This window comes from Lotus japonicus, chromosome 5, assembly GCF_012489685.1.
Source record: "Lotus japonicus ecotype B-129 chromosome 5, LjGifu_v1.2".
NCBI classification, from domain to species: Eukaryota; Viridiplantae; Streptophyta; class Magnoliopsida; order Fabales; family Fabaceae; genus Lotus; species Lotus japonicus.
Window position 1 is genome coordinate 61,664,881 of NC_080045.1, and position 16,622 is coordinate 61,681,502.

At 36.4% G+C, this 16,622-nt stretch overlaps 2 protein-coding genes across 3 annotated transcripts in view; both read left to right on the top strand.

Moving 5' to 3' along the window:
* The window catches only part of LOC130718153 (pectin acetylesterase 9), a 22,768-nt gene extending 16,258 nt beyond the window's left edge, over nucleotides 1-6,510 (top strand). Inside the window, exon 16 of the transcript XR_009012531.1 lies at nucleotides 6,443-6,510. The gene's annotated coding sequence lies outside the window, so the exon portion shown is untranslated. The remainder of the gene's footprint in view (nucleotides 1-6,442) is intronic.
* LOC130718152 (tripeptidyl-peptidase 2-like) overlaps nucleotides 4,234-16,622 on the top strand; it is a 27,054-nt gene continuing 14,665 nt past the window's right edge. For both annotated transcript variants that reach the window (XM_057568643.1, XM_057568644.1), the window contains exons 1-19: nucleotides 4,234-4,749; nucleotides 6,443-6,521; nucleotides 6,607-6,680; nucleotides 7,187-7,296; nucleotides 7,397-7,477; nucleotides 8,099-8,185; nucleotides 9,204-9,346; nucleotides 10,215-10,365; nucleotides 10,442-10,564; nucleotides 10,650-10,733; nucleotides 10,833-11,020; nucleotides 11,139-11,313; nucleotides 11,423-11,544; nucleotides 11,646-11,725; nucleotides 12,469-12,527; nucleotides 13,287-13,441; nucleotides 14,189-14,367; nucleotides 14,646-14,758; nucleotides 14,821-14,991. In XM_057568643.1, coding sequence (XP_057424626.1) covers nucleotides 4,359-4,749; nucleotides 6,443-6,521; nucleotides 6,607-6,680; nucleotides 7,187-7,296; nucleotides 7,397-7,477; nucleotides 8,099-8,185; nucleotides 9,204-9,346; nucleotides 10,215-10,365; nucleotides 10,442-10,564; nucleotides 10,650-10,733; nucleotides 10,833-11,020; nucleotides 11,139-11,313; nucleotides 11,423-11,544; nucleotides 11,646-11,725; nucleotides 12,469-12,527; nucleotides 13,287-13,441; nucleotides 14,189-14,367; nucleotides 14,646-14,758; nucleotides 14,821-14,991 — 2,565 coding nt within the window. In that variant the 5' untranslated portion in view covers nucleotides 4,234-4,358. The remainder of the gene's footprint in view (nucleotides 4,750-6,442; nucleotides 6,522-6,606; nucleotides 6,681-7,186; nucleotides 7,297-7,396; nucleotides 7,478-8,098; nucleotides 8,186-9,203; nucleotides 9,347-10,214; nucleotides 10,366-10,441; nucleotides 10,565-10,649; nucleotides 10,734-10,832; nucleotides 11,021-11,138; nucleotides 11,314-11,422; nucleotides 11,545-11,645; nucleotides 11,726-12,468; nucleotides 12,528-13,286; nucleotides 13,442-14,188; nucleotides 14,368-14,645; nucleotides 14,759-14,820; nucleotides 14,992-16,622) is intronic.

A 16,622-nucleotide genomic window follows, 5' to 3' on the forward strand; every position in this document is an offset into this window, starting at 1 on the left:
ATTGTAGTATTAAACATGTAGAGATTCAATTTCCCACCCGAAACATCTTTGTAGCTGCTTCAAGCTCTCATCAATGTACCGGTATTTTCTCCATTTCCTTAACAGGGTTGAACTCATTCGACATGAGTTTAACAACTGACACTGTCACGGGTAATTTCATTTCAAGCTCACTTGAATCATCTATCACTTCAATGACCTCTTGAAATTCATAAAAAAAAGACCAGGATGACCCCTACATCTCTAGCATTAACCCTCACCTCATCAGTGTAACTACTTCATCAAAATATGACTCACCACGACCAAGACACCTTACACCATGTTAATCCATATGGATAAGCCACCAATGGAAACCAGAAGTGTCTTGCTAATGACCTTCTCTCTGACAAAGAAAATGTCTAGCTCCATGTGTTAAGTGCGAGCATGAAGCACAGGGTTATCAGTAAGAGCTATAACTCCCATATTATCACAATAGATATGACATGTTGTGAAAGGAATGTTCAGCTCTTGAAGAACGGACTAGATTGAGATCAGTTCTGAGGCTGTGTTGGTCAAGCTTCTGTACTCTGCTTCTATGCTGGAGCGAACAACTAAAGAGCTCTCAGACTTGTAAGATTTGAAAACAGAAAAGTGAAGCAGAATAGATACGAACCAGAAAAACAAAGTACATAAGAAAATGGAAGATAGAAACAACTAAACATAGATGAGTGTTTGTCATTATTGACATCTTTTGATGTATTAACTCAAGATATCCTTTTGTATAAACAAGTGTTCATTATCCATGTTATTATTACACTATAGTTTCACATGGTTTCATATATAGTCACATGTTTATACAATCAATAAACTCTCTTGTTTAAGAGTTTATATATGGTCACGTGTATATACAATCCATAGATGCTAGAAATTATATGGTCACGTGTTTTTACAATCCATAAACAAACGTTCACTACTAACACATTTTCCCTTAACCTACCTTGAAATTGGGATACTCTACGCTAAAGATTGAGATGTCCTAGATAATGATCACCGTAAATTCTCTAATTCTGTTTATTCCTTCAAATGCTTTAATTTCCCGTGCTTAATTTTATTTTAGAGTGAAATATGTTTATAATAAGAAATAATCAAACAACAATAGTGCCACACCGAAATCTCATCGCTCTAGTCTCCATCACTTTTCTGGAGAATTAATTTTTCTAAAATGAAATTATAGTTTGGGATTTGAGAAACGTGATTGATTAACTATACATCGAAAAGTGTTTAACTGTATGTGAGAATCTATATTTTACCTTGGGTTTTTTTATTTTGGGTTTGGTGAAAAAGCAACGTCACATTTATGACGTCCCTTGAAGAAGAAAAAAATAAACAAATTTTTGAAATTTTCTGATTATAGTGTATAAGTTGATGACCAAAAACTTATTTAACAATTTATTTTATTGTCTACAATGATCTGTAGGGTGGCTAGATGTGCCCGCTCTCAATTTGAGGGTATGTTGATATATTCAATGTAATTATTCTTTACTTATTGAATTTTGTTTAATTTAATTTGAAAATCTTATTTTAAACATTTTTTTCCTACAGTTTTTTGCACGTTTGTTCATTTACTATTATCTCTCAACAAAAATCCAAATTGACCATAATCATATTATACAAGTTACAGATGTTAAATTGCTAATATAAATTTCTTTAAGTGGTCTAACCCCTATAAAATGAAGAAATCTAGCAAGTTGAAAAAACCACCTATCAATTCCCTCTTTGGGTTTTTCCTAAGGGGTTTTAATGAGTTTCTGAATAAGTTGTCTTTCACACCAAATTAGTTCATAGGTTGGTAAGGCTTTTTGCTTTGTTTTCCTGGGTGGGGATGATTGTATTTTCTAGATTATACTCTCTATCATCCAATCTACATGAGATGATTGTTCTCATGAATTATCCTTATAATTAATAAAATTTGTTTGCTCTCAAAAAAAAATTCCAAAACGCTCAAAATTAGGGGAAACGAAAACAGAGCACATAAGTACCTGAGGTGGATGAGAAGCAATGAGAGCATCTCCCTCCATTGCAACATAATCAGAAGCTTTTTGTTCCACCTACAAATGAAACCAACGAAGAAAAAATGAACCCAACAGAGCTCAAAAACAGGGGAATAACACGAAAGAGAAACAAACACATGAGTGAGTGTGTGAGAGAAGGAGAAGGAAAGAGATACCTGAGGGAGAAGAGGAGGAGCAGAAATGTCAGTATGTTCCTCCATTGGAAGAGAATCGGAAGGTTTTGGATCCATCTGCAGCAAAAGTTTTGAAGACGGTGAGTGTGGTTGAATAAGTGATTTTGTGAAATGTGGTTTTGGAGCGTTTGTTTCTTACAGAAAGAGAGTGAGTGAGAGTTGATTGGAAGGAACCAAAATTTGTTACGCTGAGCAGAGGAGAGCCATTTGGTACCCACTTATGTTGCCAAACATTGACACTCAGCCCATTACCAATCCTCCAAATACATCCTTTCTCAAAGATCTAGCTCGTTTTTAACATGCTAGCCCAAGCGTTGCTAGGCCGATAACCTTTTTTCGCACCACAAATGCTCCCCTTTGGGAAATAAATAGCTTTATAAACCTTGGCCAAAAGCGACCCAGGTTGTGTGTGAATCCTCCACCAGTTCTTCCCTACCAACGCTAAGTTAAAAGATTTAAAGTCTCTAAATCCCAACCCTCCATCAACCTTCAATCTACACTATTTTTTCCATGTTGTCAAATGCATACCCCTTCGGCTAGCATCTCCTCCCCCAAAAATACCTAGAGATTACCATCAATGTCCTCATAAAGACAGTCATGCAATACAAAACAAGACATCACATAAGATGAGATAGCCTGAGCTACCGCTTTAATAAGAACCTCACACCCTGCTTGTGAAAGAGATTTCTCCTTCCGCCCCTTAAGCTTCTTCCAAACTCTGTCCAAGACCCATATATCTGTCATAACTCTCAACTACCTTTACTCCCTTGTCCCTAATTATTATACCTTTTAGAGACATACTTGGTGCTCCTTTATATAAGACTTCTTACTATATTATAGAAATATTAATATCACTTCCAAGTATTCCACACTACTTAGTACATTAATTAGAGGTAAATGTAGAAGATTGTGTACACTTTAAAAGAAAAATAGTTATACGTTTCCATTTTTGATTACTCTTTATATCAAATATGAGTCTCTTAATATATATAATACTTATCTTTATCAGATATTTTCTTATGTGGTGTTAAAGCTCATATCTTATTTTCTTTGCCCATTATTGATATTATAGTGTTAATAATTATTGTATTTTTATTAATTGACAGTGCTATCCAAGTGATAGAATATTTGATTTTTATTTATATCATGTGGATGAACATTAGTCGATTAATTAGAGTGTATGATGTTTGAATTATTGATGTATCAATTAATAAAAATTAATATTAATTATAATGCTTAACCAATTGATGAATATTTCAATGAGAACGGCTTGGTGGCTCGAGTGAATTAAGCCACGAATTCAACGAAATTCAAATAAACCAATTCTATCATGTACTATTTTGAGAGTTAAGCGGTAAAAGCGAAACTAATAAGATGAAATTTCATATCGTGCCATTGAGCATTTCTATGTTCCAATTGAGTTTTTATTGTGAATGACTTGTGATAAGTTGAGTCATTCACTTATAATTCATTGATAATTTTCTTTCATTATCTGACCAGTTATAAAAGTGTTGTCATATTAGACTATGCGAGTATTATAATTAGGAACAGTAACTGAGAAACACATTTTCAACACAAAAATCATCAAACAGATTATGATGTTTTTTCCATTGAATAAAAGTTGATTAATATATATTCAGGAGACTATAATGATTGATTCAGCTGAGGTTGTTAATGCCATGAATCCATCATCTTGCCCTTCAAAGATTCCAGCTGTGATCCAGAATTGTAAAGATCTAAAAGTCTAATTTTCAATCTTTGCTATTATCTCATATTCTCATGTAAGTAGAGAAGAAAACAATGTTGCTCATGTTATAGCTTCTATTTGAACACTCAACTTTTTCTTCCCTACTTGTACACTCAACATTTTATTTTCTAATATATTACGAGCTTTTCCTAAAAATAAAAATGGATTAATATTTTTAACTATTTTAATACAAACACACTTTATATATATATATATATATAACTAATATAACTATAACTATATAACATTTAACAACCACATTTATTTTATTTGGAGTTGATGAAAGTTGAAACCACGCCACTCAAATTACATCCAACTATCCTAACCGCTCCTCCACCGCCACCGCCGCCGCCACCACCACCATAACACCACCACACCACACATTACGTTATGCATAATCAACACACGCTCTTACTCAGATTCCCCACATTGCCCTCTCCCTCTGTCATCGTCCTTCATCTCACAGAGGCAAAGCTCAGCTTCAACACGAGAAGAATACACACTGCGAGAACCTTCTTCAGAAGAAGCAACTGGGTTCTCCCCAAGGCAATGTCTACTAGCTCTTCCTTCAGCTCTCGCTTTGGTGGCGGCGATGATGACACCACCACCACCACCACCAACAACAACAACAACAACAATAACGGTGCTTCTTTCCGCAACTTCAAGCTGAACGAGTCAACATTCTTGGCTTCGCTCATGCCCAAGACAGAGATTGGCGTTGACCGGTTTCTCCATTCTCACCCACACTATGATGGACGCGGTGCTCTCATCGCTATCTTCGGTACCCATTTCGTAAAGCTCTTCATTTTTTGTTGTTGATGTTGATATTGAACATGGGTAGGTGTTGGTTTCCAATTTGAGTACTGGGAGTGGATGATTAGGTGATTCTGCAGCTTTAGCTGATAGTTTTATGGGAATCAGTAATTTGAAATTGAAGGAGGGTTGGGTGGGGCAGGAATCAGTTGGTTTAAAAATTTAAATATCTAATTGTACCCTTTGGTTTTGATCATTGATTCAATATGTGTACTTGGTTGGAGTCTGAATCCAAGTGGGCAAGTGGTAATCTTTCACTTGGTTTGGGTGGTTTATGTTTCATGATATCAGTGGTGCTGGATTCCTTCCTGAATATGGTTGCGGTGAAGCTAGATTAAAATATAAGCATTAACACGCAACAGAACTCGTACAGGCGAGCTTGGAATTATTGGATGTCATAGTATTATGGAGCTGAAATGCTAGTCGAATTTGAATACTCTCAACCAATAAAGAGTTCAGTTGCATTGTTTGAAACATTGTTTCTCGATAAGTTTTTATGTTAATTCAGTTAATTGTGTAGTCTTTTGTCAAGTAAAATTATTGAACTTATAAGTTATCAGGAGTGTAAAAGCACTAAGTAACATTAAGTTCTGAGATTTGAAATAGCAAGTCTAGTGGTTTGGGTTTGTCTCACAGTTATTCAAGTGGGAAGGGAATATCTAGTCAAAGACAAAACTAAAAGATCAGTTTTCTTTTGAAAAGGGATTTTTTTTTCCTGTTGTTTTGAAATATGTTGTGAGGTAAAATTTGTTAGAGTGCCAAGTAGTTGTTAGAAAGTAACACAGTATCTCTGTTTCAAGCACATTGTTTGCTATTGATGCAAACACATGGAATCAGTACAGTAATTACAATGAACTTGGAAAAATATAACCTGCTGACCAGATAATTGGTTGGAAATCAATTGGTTAGAGTAATGTTATTTAATGCTTTAGAAAGTTTATTTGGTTGGAGTCTGAAATTTAAATATCTAATTGGACCCTTTGCTTTTGATCATTGATTAAATATGTGTACTTGGTTGGAGTCTGAATCCAAGTGAGCAAGTGGTAATCTTTCACTTGGTTTGGGTGGTTTATGTTTCATGATATCAGTGGTGCTGGATTCCTTCCTGAATATGGTTGCGGTGAAGCTAGATTAAAATATAAGCATTAACATGTAACAGAACTCGTACATGCAAGCTTGGAATTATTGGATGTCATAGTATTATGGAGCTGAAATGCTAGTCGAATTTGAATACTCTCAAACAACACGCTTGCCCTTTCTGAGCATTATTAGTGATTAGCATTTTGTGTTGTGTCAATATTTCGATGTCTGGGATTTGGTACATCTTGACATATGCAATCATTACTAAGTTCGCACTCTTGTTTTCTTAGTCTTAGCACTGTCTATTCTCTTGTTTTTAAGAGGGGGGTGGGGTTAAAATCGACCCTGCTCCCATTTTATCAATTGTAAATTTTGCATAGATGCAATTTCCACCACTTGTTATGTTGGTCTTGGTTCCCATCTACTTTTCCCTTTCCACAAGTTTCATAGACTAATATCTATTGTGCAGTTGTGCTTGTATTCTGATTTCTGATATGTTTAGTGTTATGCTGTAATTGGTAGTGCCCTGCTGGTTAATATTACAAATTAATCATTACTTCATAAGATATGTGTTGTTTCAGATTCTGGTGTAGACCCGGCTGCTACGGGATTACAGGTTACCTCAGATGGGAAGCCGAAAATTCTTGATATTCTTGATTGGTAGAAGCAACTTGGCACTGTGAATTTTAACTGTTATATGTATCCTGGTTTGCCAATCAATGAGATGCCTTTTTTTAATCTTCAGCACTGGGAGCGGTGATATTGATACCTCAAAGGTGGTGAACGCAGATGCTGATGGTTGTATTTCTGGGGCATCAGGTTAGTGCAAGGGAATAAATTATGGTTAGAAGAAATTGATCAGTATATTGTTGTATTTGCAACTTGCAAGTAACTTCACTAATAAATAATAGAACAACAAAACTTCATGTCTCTAGTCTCTACATGCACAGCTTGTGATGACTGCAAGCTGCTTATTATCCATCTTTGATGAATCAGTGGTGTCACAATTGCTCGCTTTTCACACCTCATTTTTTAATGCAAAAAGGATAGCTATAATAAACTTAAGCAGTTATCCTGATTAGGGAAATCTGAAGTCAAATTAATACCCGAATTATATGTGCAGTAAATACTTGATTTCAATTAGCTCAATGTAGTAGCAAAAATGAAGCATTTTTTTCCTTTTCCTTCTGCCCGCTGGGTGCTCCCTTAGGATTAAAATACATGTAAACATTGTTACATATTTTCCCTTCCTTCTTCCAAGTCAAAGAATGTGCACCACACGTTAAGCTTGTCTGTGCTTAAACTTTCATGTGATATTTGTACAGGGGCATCTTTGGTTATCAATACTTCATGGAAAAATCCTTCTTGTGAATGGCATGTGGGTTATAAATTGGTTTATGAGCTCTTCACTGAAAAATTAACTTCTCGTATGAAGGTAGCATTATAATTTTTTCAAATATCATGGTTTGTCTTACATGTGGTTAATAGGTCTAAATCTAATCCCTCCTTTTCTCCTCCTAAATTTTTTTTGGCAGAAAGAAAGAAGGAAAAAGTGGGACAAGAAAAACCAGGAGGAAATTGCTAAGGCTGTAAAACAACTTAATGATTTTGATCAGGTTAACTTGAAAATTTACTTGATTCTTCATATTTATGCCATTATGTTAATTCACATATGAATATACTGGAAAAAATGTAATATTTTATTCAGTAGAATTTTGGCATCACATTATAGAGCAAGCTGCTGCATGTGTCGTCGTGTTATTCCTTTTTAATTCTTAGTATATTATTTCTTGTCTATCTTTTTCATTTTCATGCATAATTTAACACTTTCTGGAATAAAAAAGCGAAGTTCTTATCTTCTTTTGGGTTCCCTTGTACCTTTTCTGTCATATTTCGGCATGGTACAATGTTCTAGTTTCTTTCTGCAGATACTTGAGAGTAAAATTGTTCACTCTTAAGAGAAGAAGAGAACAAAAAAAACGAGAAAGAAAGGATCAAATGGAGCCTATGAATATAAATTAGCTTCCTGAGATGTGTGCTTGGTTCCTTCTGGCTACTCATGTATAAAGCTGAAATTTATATTTGATTTATTTTGAATTGAAGTTACCAGATGAAGTTGCAATTTATGTTTCTTGAAATTTTGTGAATAATATTATACTTGTCTAGATATAATGTGCTTGTGTGCATTACATTATATCTTCTTTTCCATGCATCTCATAATTTGATGCATTTTTTAGCAACACATGAAGGTGGAGAATGTTAAACTCAAAAAGGCTCGCGGAGATCTACAGAGTAGGCTTGATCTTCTTAAAAAGCAATTTGAGGTGGGTGCTGAAGATGTTACATACTTTTGTTGTTCTGTATATTTATGCCTTTTCCATTCCTTGAAACAAGAAACAAGCAAATAATGGCTATATCCATTTAATTATATGACATTCAGAATTTCTTTATTACCCAACATATTTTGTATGTCTGAATAAAATTCTGTGCGTAGAATGGTTGAATTTTAGTTGTTAGTGATGTACTACAAACCTTTAGTTTACGGGATTCAGTTGTTCTCTTGCTTTACCTGTGGGTGTCGGCTTATGGACTGTGGTTTTCTTGGAGTTTCTATAATGGGTATGAAGAGGAATTGAGGGGCAGAAATGAAGTTTAAGTGACTCCACACTGATCACTTTTTATACTGTGATTACAACCAAGTCCATAAAGTAAAAAAGGCTAACTAGGAGCAAATCATAACTACAGAAACTAGTAGCCTAATTGCTAGCTTAATTGCAGAAATCAGCATAATTGCTCTTGACCTTGGCATGCTAATGACATGTGTGCTAATATTAACAGAACTAAGGATTTCTTTTGGTTTCTTTTTCTTGGTGTTTCAAGGGTTGTTTAGGGGATTATTTTGCTCTCCTGCCAAGCTAATCCCTGTCACTTTAATATATTATTTATTTTATAGAACTTATGACTGAAGAAAATCCAATGGATAGTGTGGTGATGATCAGATGCCGTGATTTCATGTATAGTATGTTTGGATAATCTAGCTTAGTCCAAAATTGCATCCCGCCCATAAGCTACTCTAGGTAGCTTTTGATATTTACGTGATTTTGAGTCTATGTGAAATAATAATGTTTTGCAATAATAATTTGATAAAACGGTTGACACTGTGAAATAATGTTGGATGCACTTCATTCCCGGCAAAAACACACAATTCCCGTTTCTTCCTTCTCTCACATTAAAATAAGGCGTCTATACTTTATTGTGGTTATTTCCCTACGTCCTGGTCCCACTCAGTATTTATTTAATTGGGTTTTCTTACTCAGATGGCAGTGATGTTTTATGTTTTAGAGCTATGATGATAAGGGGCCTGCCATAGATGCTGTCGTCTGGTATGATGGAGAAGTTTGGAGGGTTGCTCTTGACACACAGAGTCTTCAGGATGATCCAGATTGTGGGAAGCTTGCTAACTTTGTACCCTTAACTAACTATAGGTAATCTTGGTTGTTGGTGTTAGCCTAAATTTTACTGTGAAATTAGCAGATACTCATTTTTGGACAGTGGATTTCCTACTTCAGCAGGGGGCTGAAAATTTCACACTAAGTAAAATTAATAATGACTAAGTGAACAAGACAATATAAATAATTTTAGGGTGGGGGGATACTACATTTAAATACTACTTTATTGAGAATTTTTTTCTCGAGGGGGGGGGGGGGGGCAACCCCTTCTTAATATGCCTGGGCCCGCCCCTGTACTTTAGATTCCCCATGTCCTATAGACATAAAACATCAATCAACCTTCTCTTTTTTTGCCATGGGCTTATAATCCTCAAATAGGTACTTTGAGTTGTTACTTAGTTAGAGGGTTAAGGGTTAGTATTGTCAGATTTTCACAACATCTTTTTAGTAGTTTCTCTTAATGTTTATGAGGTCTTCCTCTACCCCATTTAATTGGATTATCTTCTCATTGATCCACTTTTTTGAGCTATCTTGCTGAAGCCTCTATTGATCTCCTTCTCACATGACCAAACCACCTAGTTAAGTTCCCATTATCTTCTTCTATTCAATAGGTGCTATTCCAAAGCACCTCAACATTCTTTTCTCGTCATCATGAATAATGCTGGGAAAAATACAAATAATGAAAATTATTATCTTCGAGCAAGTAACAACCTGATAATCATGCAATAAAGCTCAATGAATCCCCCATCTTTATTTTAGTTGAGAGATATTTCTGAATTGAGTACCCAATTGGTGTTGTAGTTGTACATATTGATGGGGTTTAGATATTGAAACACTTACCAGCCGTTTTAGTTCTAACTATTAAAAATGATTCAAGTGCTAACTATTAAGGTCTATTTTCCAGGACAGAGAGGAAGTATGGTGTCTTCAGCAAACTAGATGCTTGTACATTTGTTGTGAATGTCTATAATGATGGGAATGTCTTAAGTATTGTAACAGACAGCTCTCCTCACGGCACCCATGTTGCTGGTATAGCTACTGCATTCCACCCAGAGGTACATACATAATTTCATCTATAGTGCAATTCCTATGAAAAGCAGTATTCATTGTATGATATGGTATTGTTGTTAGGAACCTTTGTTAAATGGAGTTGCACCTGGAGCACAATTAATTTCTTGTAAAATTGGGGACTCTCGCTTAGGTTCAATGGAAACTGGAACTGGTTTGACTCGGGCATTGATAGCTGCTGTTGAGGTACTTCAAATTAGTATTTTCTGATGTTTTACTCAAATAACACATTTTATGACTGTAGTGATGGTCTGTCTCGGTTCTTTTACAGCATAAATGCGACCTTATCAACATGAGTTATGGTGAGCCAACACTACTGCCAGACTATGGACGCTTTGTTGACCTTGTGAACGAAGTATCTTCTTAGACCTACAATTTTAATGGGCCAATTAAATATTCTCTTTGTTATTTTTCATTCTCTAAGCTCAAGATGCTTTCTGTGATTTTTATCTAGGCAGTAAACAAGCACCGTCTGATATTTGTGAGCAGTGCTGGTAATAGTGGGCCAGCATTGAGCACTGTTGGTGCACCTGGCGGTACATCTTCAAGTATCATAGGTGTTGGCGCTTATGTTTCTCCTGCTATGGCAGCAGGTGCTCACTGTGTTGTTGAACCTCCTTCTGAAGGGCTTGAATACACTTGGTATATTTGCTTCTCTCTGGAAACCTTAAAATTGGATGTCATTGTATACTTTTTGTATTTTCACTTCGTTGCTCTGGGTTTGCATATCATTGCATGATTTATGGAAAATTATTTGCAGGTCTAGCCGAGGACCAACAGCTGATGGAGATCTTGGTGTCTGTGTGAGTGCTCCTGGTGGTGCTATTGCTTCTGTCCCTACTTGGACTCTTCAACGGCGCATGCTCATGAATGGGACATCAATGGCATCTCCGTCAGCTTGTGGTGGAATTGCATTGCTCATAAGTGCAATGAAGGTTCTCGCATGTTGTTCTTATTTATATTGTATTCGTATGATGTAGTGGGTTGTACTTTGCGGTTTGCAGACATATGCATAATTTTCTGATGTGTATGATCTGCTTGTAGGCTGAAGGAATTCCTGTGAGTCCATATATTGTGAGGAAGGCCCTTGAGAATACATCTGTTCCCATAGGCAATTCACCTGAGGATAAATTATCTACTGGGCAAGGGCTGATGCAAGTTGACAAGTTCGATTTTTTTCCCAGTCTTTTATCTTCAGGAAAAAAAAATAGTAAATGGTAATTTTGTAAGATTTGGTATTGATCTGAATCAAATACTCAATTGACAGGTGTTATGAATATATACAGCAGTCTCAAAATATTCCATATGTTTGGTATCAAATAAACGTCAAGCAATCTGGAAAATCAAGTGAGTTTACATTCTTTTCTTTCCTGGAAAATGCCTTCCCATTTTGAGAAACAATAGATAGGAAATCTTTCGGCTTCCCTTTATGTGTTTTTTCATGTTTATACAATTATAAAGCATGTTATATACTACAGATAATTAAAATATTTGAGGATTTTTCAATTTGTTATATATATATATATATATTTCAAATTAGAATTTTTGATGCACTTAATTTGAAATGAACTTTGTCTTGCCTAAATTGTCTTGTAACCCATGATTAGAGTGAAAATGAATTGGCTTCTAAAACAAAATTGTGAACCCTTTTTTTTGTTAGGTGAAAGTGTTTTTGACTTATAGGTAGTTTAGAAAGTTCCATTTTGGCACATGGATGAAAACCTCATAAAATTTTTGTATGCTAAAAGGAATATAATAACACCATTCTCCTCTTGAGATTAATATAATAACACCATTTATTAGCAAAAAAATAATTTAATTATTGGTAAAAACTATCTTGTAATGACTACAATCCAAATCCTGCACTGCACCTATAGTAAAGAGGTCTCTTAAATAATGTGATTAATCTGACGAGTTTCAGACTTTGTGCTTAATTAAAGTGAGAAAAATAAAAAAATGACATAAAATGAAGGTTTATATGAAACTTGGAGGAAAATAATTTGTATTGATCTTAGTAAAATATTATAATAACGTAGGAGCATGTATTGAAAATTGACAAAATTATGTCCCTCTATGATTGTTGATGGCAGATCCTTCATCACGGGGCATCTACTTGAGAGAGGCTGCTGCTTGCCAACAAGCTACTGAGGTGAGAGCATTCTTTTGGTGTGCCTTGATGATCCGAGCATATTTTTGCCTCAGATCCTTGAAATCTTTAATTTGTAAAATGGATTAAAGATTGGATTGTGGGAAAACAAATAACTGATGACCCATAGTTGTATCACTCTCATGCTTGGATAGAATGATAAGAAGTTGTTGATATGAGTAACAAGATTAATTTACCTTGCTTTTTAGGGTGATGAATTGACAATAAAATAAAAGTAGTATTTGCTGAAATTTTGCTTGTTAGAAAAGTTTTCAAGGAGATATATAACTCTTACAATTGCTCTTAGGCTGCCGTGTTTAGGAACCCAAAATTCAGAATTGAAAGAATCTATTATTATTGAATAAAAAAATAGGAGAGTAATCTCCTCCAAGGGTTTCCCCTTACAACTGAGTCAATGCTCTGTTTTCCCAAATCTAAATGTCTCCCCCTCCAATCTCACATTGCCCTAATTATATATCTATCTAATCCCCTCCTAGTAACTACTAACTAAAACAGCCATAAGTCAGACTAACTACCAAGTCCAATCAGGCCCATTAACATTGAACTGTCAGATTATATCCGAACACAATTGGTCCTGACTGCTGATAGATGCTTTTAGTTTTCCACGTTGTGTATATATATTATCAAATCTATCCATATACTAATCTTCTTATCAGTTAAAAGTAAATTTTAGTGTTACCAGTATCACTCTGTGCTCTCAATTGGTAAAATTTCTTTATAATTTGTGGTCCTTATTGACAGTGGATGGTGCAAGTTGATCCAATATTTCACGAAGATGCCGACAAGTTTGAAGAATTAGTTGTGTTTGAGGAGTGCATTGAGTTACACTCATCAGATAGGACAGTAATTAAAGCCCCCGAGTATCTACTGCTCACTCACAATGGTCGTACCTTCAAGTTAGTCAGCTTTCCTTCATCATTATCCTTTCATTCTTTGTGTAAGATGTAATGCCTAATTTTTTTATAATTATGGAATTTTAGAAAATCATTAGGCCTTACCATATGGTGTAATTTTTTAATAGGACCATAACAACATATTTATTGAAATTTTATGATAATGAATAAAAGAACATTCGTGTATAGTTTAGCCGCATTATTTTTTAGGTTTTGAAAGTTGACTTTACATCCATGATTACATGGAAATATTAGTTGTATGGAGAAATACTCTTGATGAATTAAGTAAAATCTGATGACCTTATTAATATAACCTTAATAAATTAAGATAAATTGACATAAATAAATCACGTATGTTCTGACAGGTTTTGGAGAGCTAGGAATGTGTGTGTGTGTGAAGTGAAGTGCTCTTTATTTTATGGTTTAGATTACACGTATAATCAGATTACTCATGATCTCAACTGGTATATGAACTTCCCATTTCCAGTAATGAAACTAGGCATAGTTTTGTGAAAAAAGAGGTCCCCACGGCACTCTCAAGAGCATATATATCATCCCGACATCTATTTATCCTTGGAATTGTTTTACTATAATCTCTGATCTTCCACATTGATCTTTAAACTTTTATTCTTGAATGTAGTTCTTCCTTCAATCTTTCCTTTATATTTCAAGTTTCAACTAAGTTGCTGTTCAGTGATGCTAATTTGTAGTTTTGTTTATTTTGACTTACATGTTGTTTTCTACTTTCAGCATATTAGTGGATCCTACCAATTTATGTGATGGTCTGCATTATTATGAGGTCTATGGTATTGACTGCAAAGCACCATGGCGTGGCCCTCTTTTCAGAATTCCAATTACTATAACCAAGCCTATGGCTCTTACTAACAGATCTCCACAAGTTTCATTTTCAAAGATGTTATTCCAGCCAGGTGTGTTTTAGTCAATCAAGCTAATCTCTTGGCTTCTTTTTCTGGGGGCATATTGATGTTGGAATTTGGGATCTACGTTAATACATTCCAAGCGTGTTGTTTGAGCTATTTGCGAGGGGGGCCTCCTATTTTACCTAATCACTCATACTGAAAATGTTTTTTTTTTGAAATCTTAGAATGTTTTAATTTTTTTATCACATTGCATTGGGATATCTGGTCTAGTTTATATTCTTTAATCCTAAAACCAATGCTTATTGTCTTCATTTTTCACTTATTAGGCCATATAGAAAGGAAATACATAGAAGTGCCACATGGTGCATCTTGGGTTGAAGCAACCATAAACGCATCCAGTTTTGATACTGCTCGAAGATTTTTTGTGGACGCAGTTCAGGTATAATGTGCAGCTTGAAACTATGTATATGGACTTTCTATTAACATGCCTGCTATGTCCAGATATGTCCACTGCAAAGACCTTTTAAATGGAGGAATGTGATATCCTTTTCATCCCCGGCTGCCAAAAGCTTCACCTTTAGGGTAATAGGTGGTCAGACATTGGAACTAGTCATAGCTCAGCTTTGGTCAAGTGGAATCGGGAGTCATGAGACTACCAATGTGGATCTTGAGGTAACAGAATTCATGATTGTATATGAACTCTCTTGGCCCTCCCAGATATTTTGATGGAAACCCAAAACATAAAATAGAACTGAAAGCAATGAAACAGTAATCAGGATTGTTTATTGATGAATTGGAAATCGTTACAGAGAAGGAAAAGCCTTTCCTAGACTGACCAGAGCCAAGCTCCTATAGGAAGCTATTGCTTCCTACCCATTACTACACGCTCAATGATTCCCGGATCCCCTCTCTACCTCTCACTACCTTCCTTATATTATGGAATGGATTACAATCCTACCTCCCCTCTCTCTCACCAGCTCACCAGCTGTGTTGTTAGTTAGTTACTACTCCCTTTGTCCCTTTTGCCCCTTCTAGAGTATACCTTCCACTCTTTGGGCTTCGACCCCACATGGACTAATGACTCACTTGGGCCAGCTGCTGGATCATAGTTCCTAACAATGCCGCCGTCTGAACTCACAACCTTGTCCCCAAGGTTGAAGTTTGGGTATAAACTCATGATGGTGAGGGCATCCTCCCAGGTAGCCTCCTCAGCAGTTTTGCCTTGCCATTTAATTAGTAGCTGCTGAATGGTGTCACCCTGCAACTTCACCATGCGAGTGGCTAAAACAGTGTCGGGTGTGTCCTTGTCATCACACTCTCCCTCCAATTGATCTGGCAAATCTGCTTCTGCAGAGTAGTCCCCAATCGCCTTCTTGAGCAATGACACATGAAACACAGGATGAACTCGCGATCCTTCTGGTAAACGTAACCTGTAAGCCACCGCACCCACACGAGCCACGATAGGATAAGGCCCATAGTATCGGGCTGCCAGCTTTGCATGAACCCGGGTTACTACAGATTGTTGACGATGTGCGCGAAGCTTCACAAAGACCCATTCCCCGACAGTAAATGATTTTTCAACCCGCTTAGTGTCAGCTTGTGACTTCATTCGACCCTGGGCTCGCAAGAGTTGTGCCTTCAACTGGCGCAGAACCTCATCTCGATCAACCAATTCACGTTGCACTGCGTCAACCCTGGTCTCCCCGAGTCCCCAGCGTGTGATTGCTGGGGGTTTGCGTCCATAAACAACCTCGAACGGGGTCATATGTGTGGCTGAGTGGTAAGATGTATTGAACCAATACTCAGCCCAATGGATCCAAGTTGCCCACGTTTTAGGTTGATCAGCCGAAAAACAACGCAAATACGTTTCCAAACAGCGATTTACGACTTCCGTTTGTCCATCCGATTCGGGGTGGTACGCGGAACTCATATTCAACTGTGTGCCCTGCAACCGGAAAAGCTCTTTCCAGAAATGACTCATAAATACTGGGTCCCGGTCGCTCACAATGGATGAGGGAACTCCATGCAAACGTATGACTTCCTTGGCAAACAATTCAGCGATGCTCTTCGCAGAATAGGGGTGCTTCAGCGGAATGAAGTGACAGAACTTGGATAGGCGATCCACGACCACTAGCACTGCCTCGTATCCCCTGGATTTAGGTAGGCCAGTTATGAAATCAATCGAGAGATCTTCCCACACCTGATTTGGGATGGGTAGAGGCTGCAGCAAGCCTGCGGGCGATGAGGCCATGTACTTTTGTCTTTGGCATATATCACAGCTACGAACAAACTCTTGCACCGTG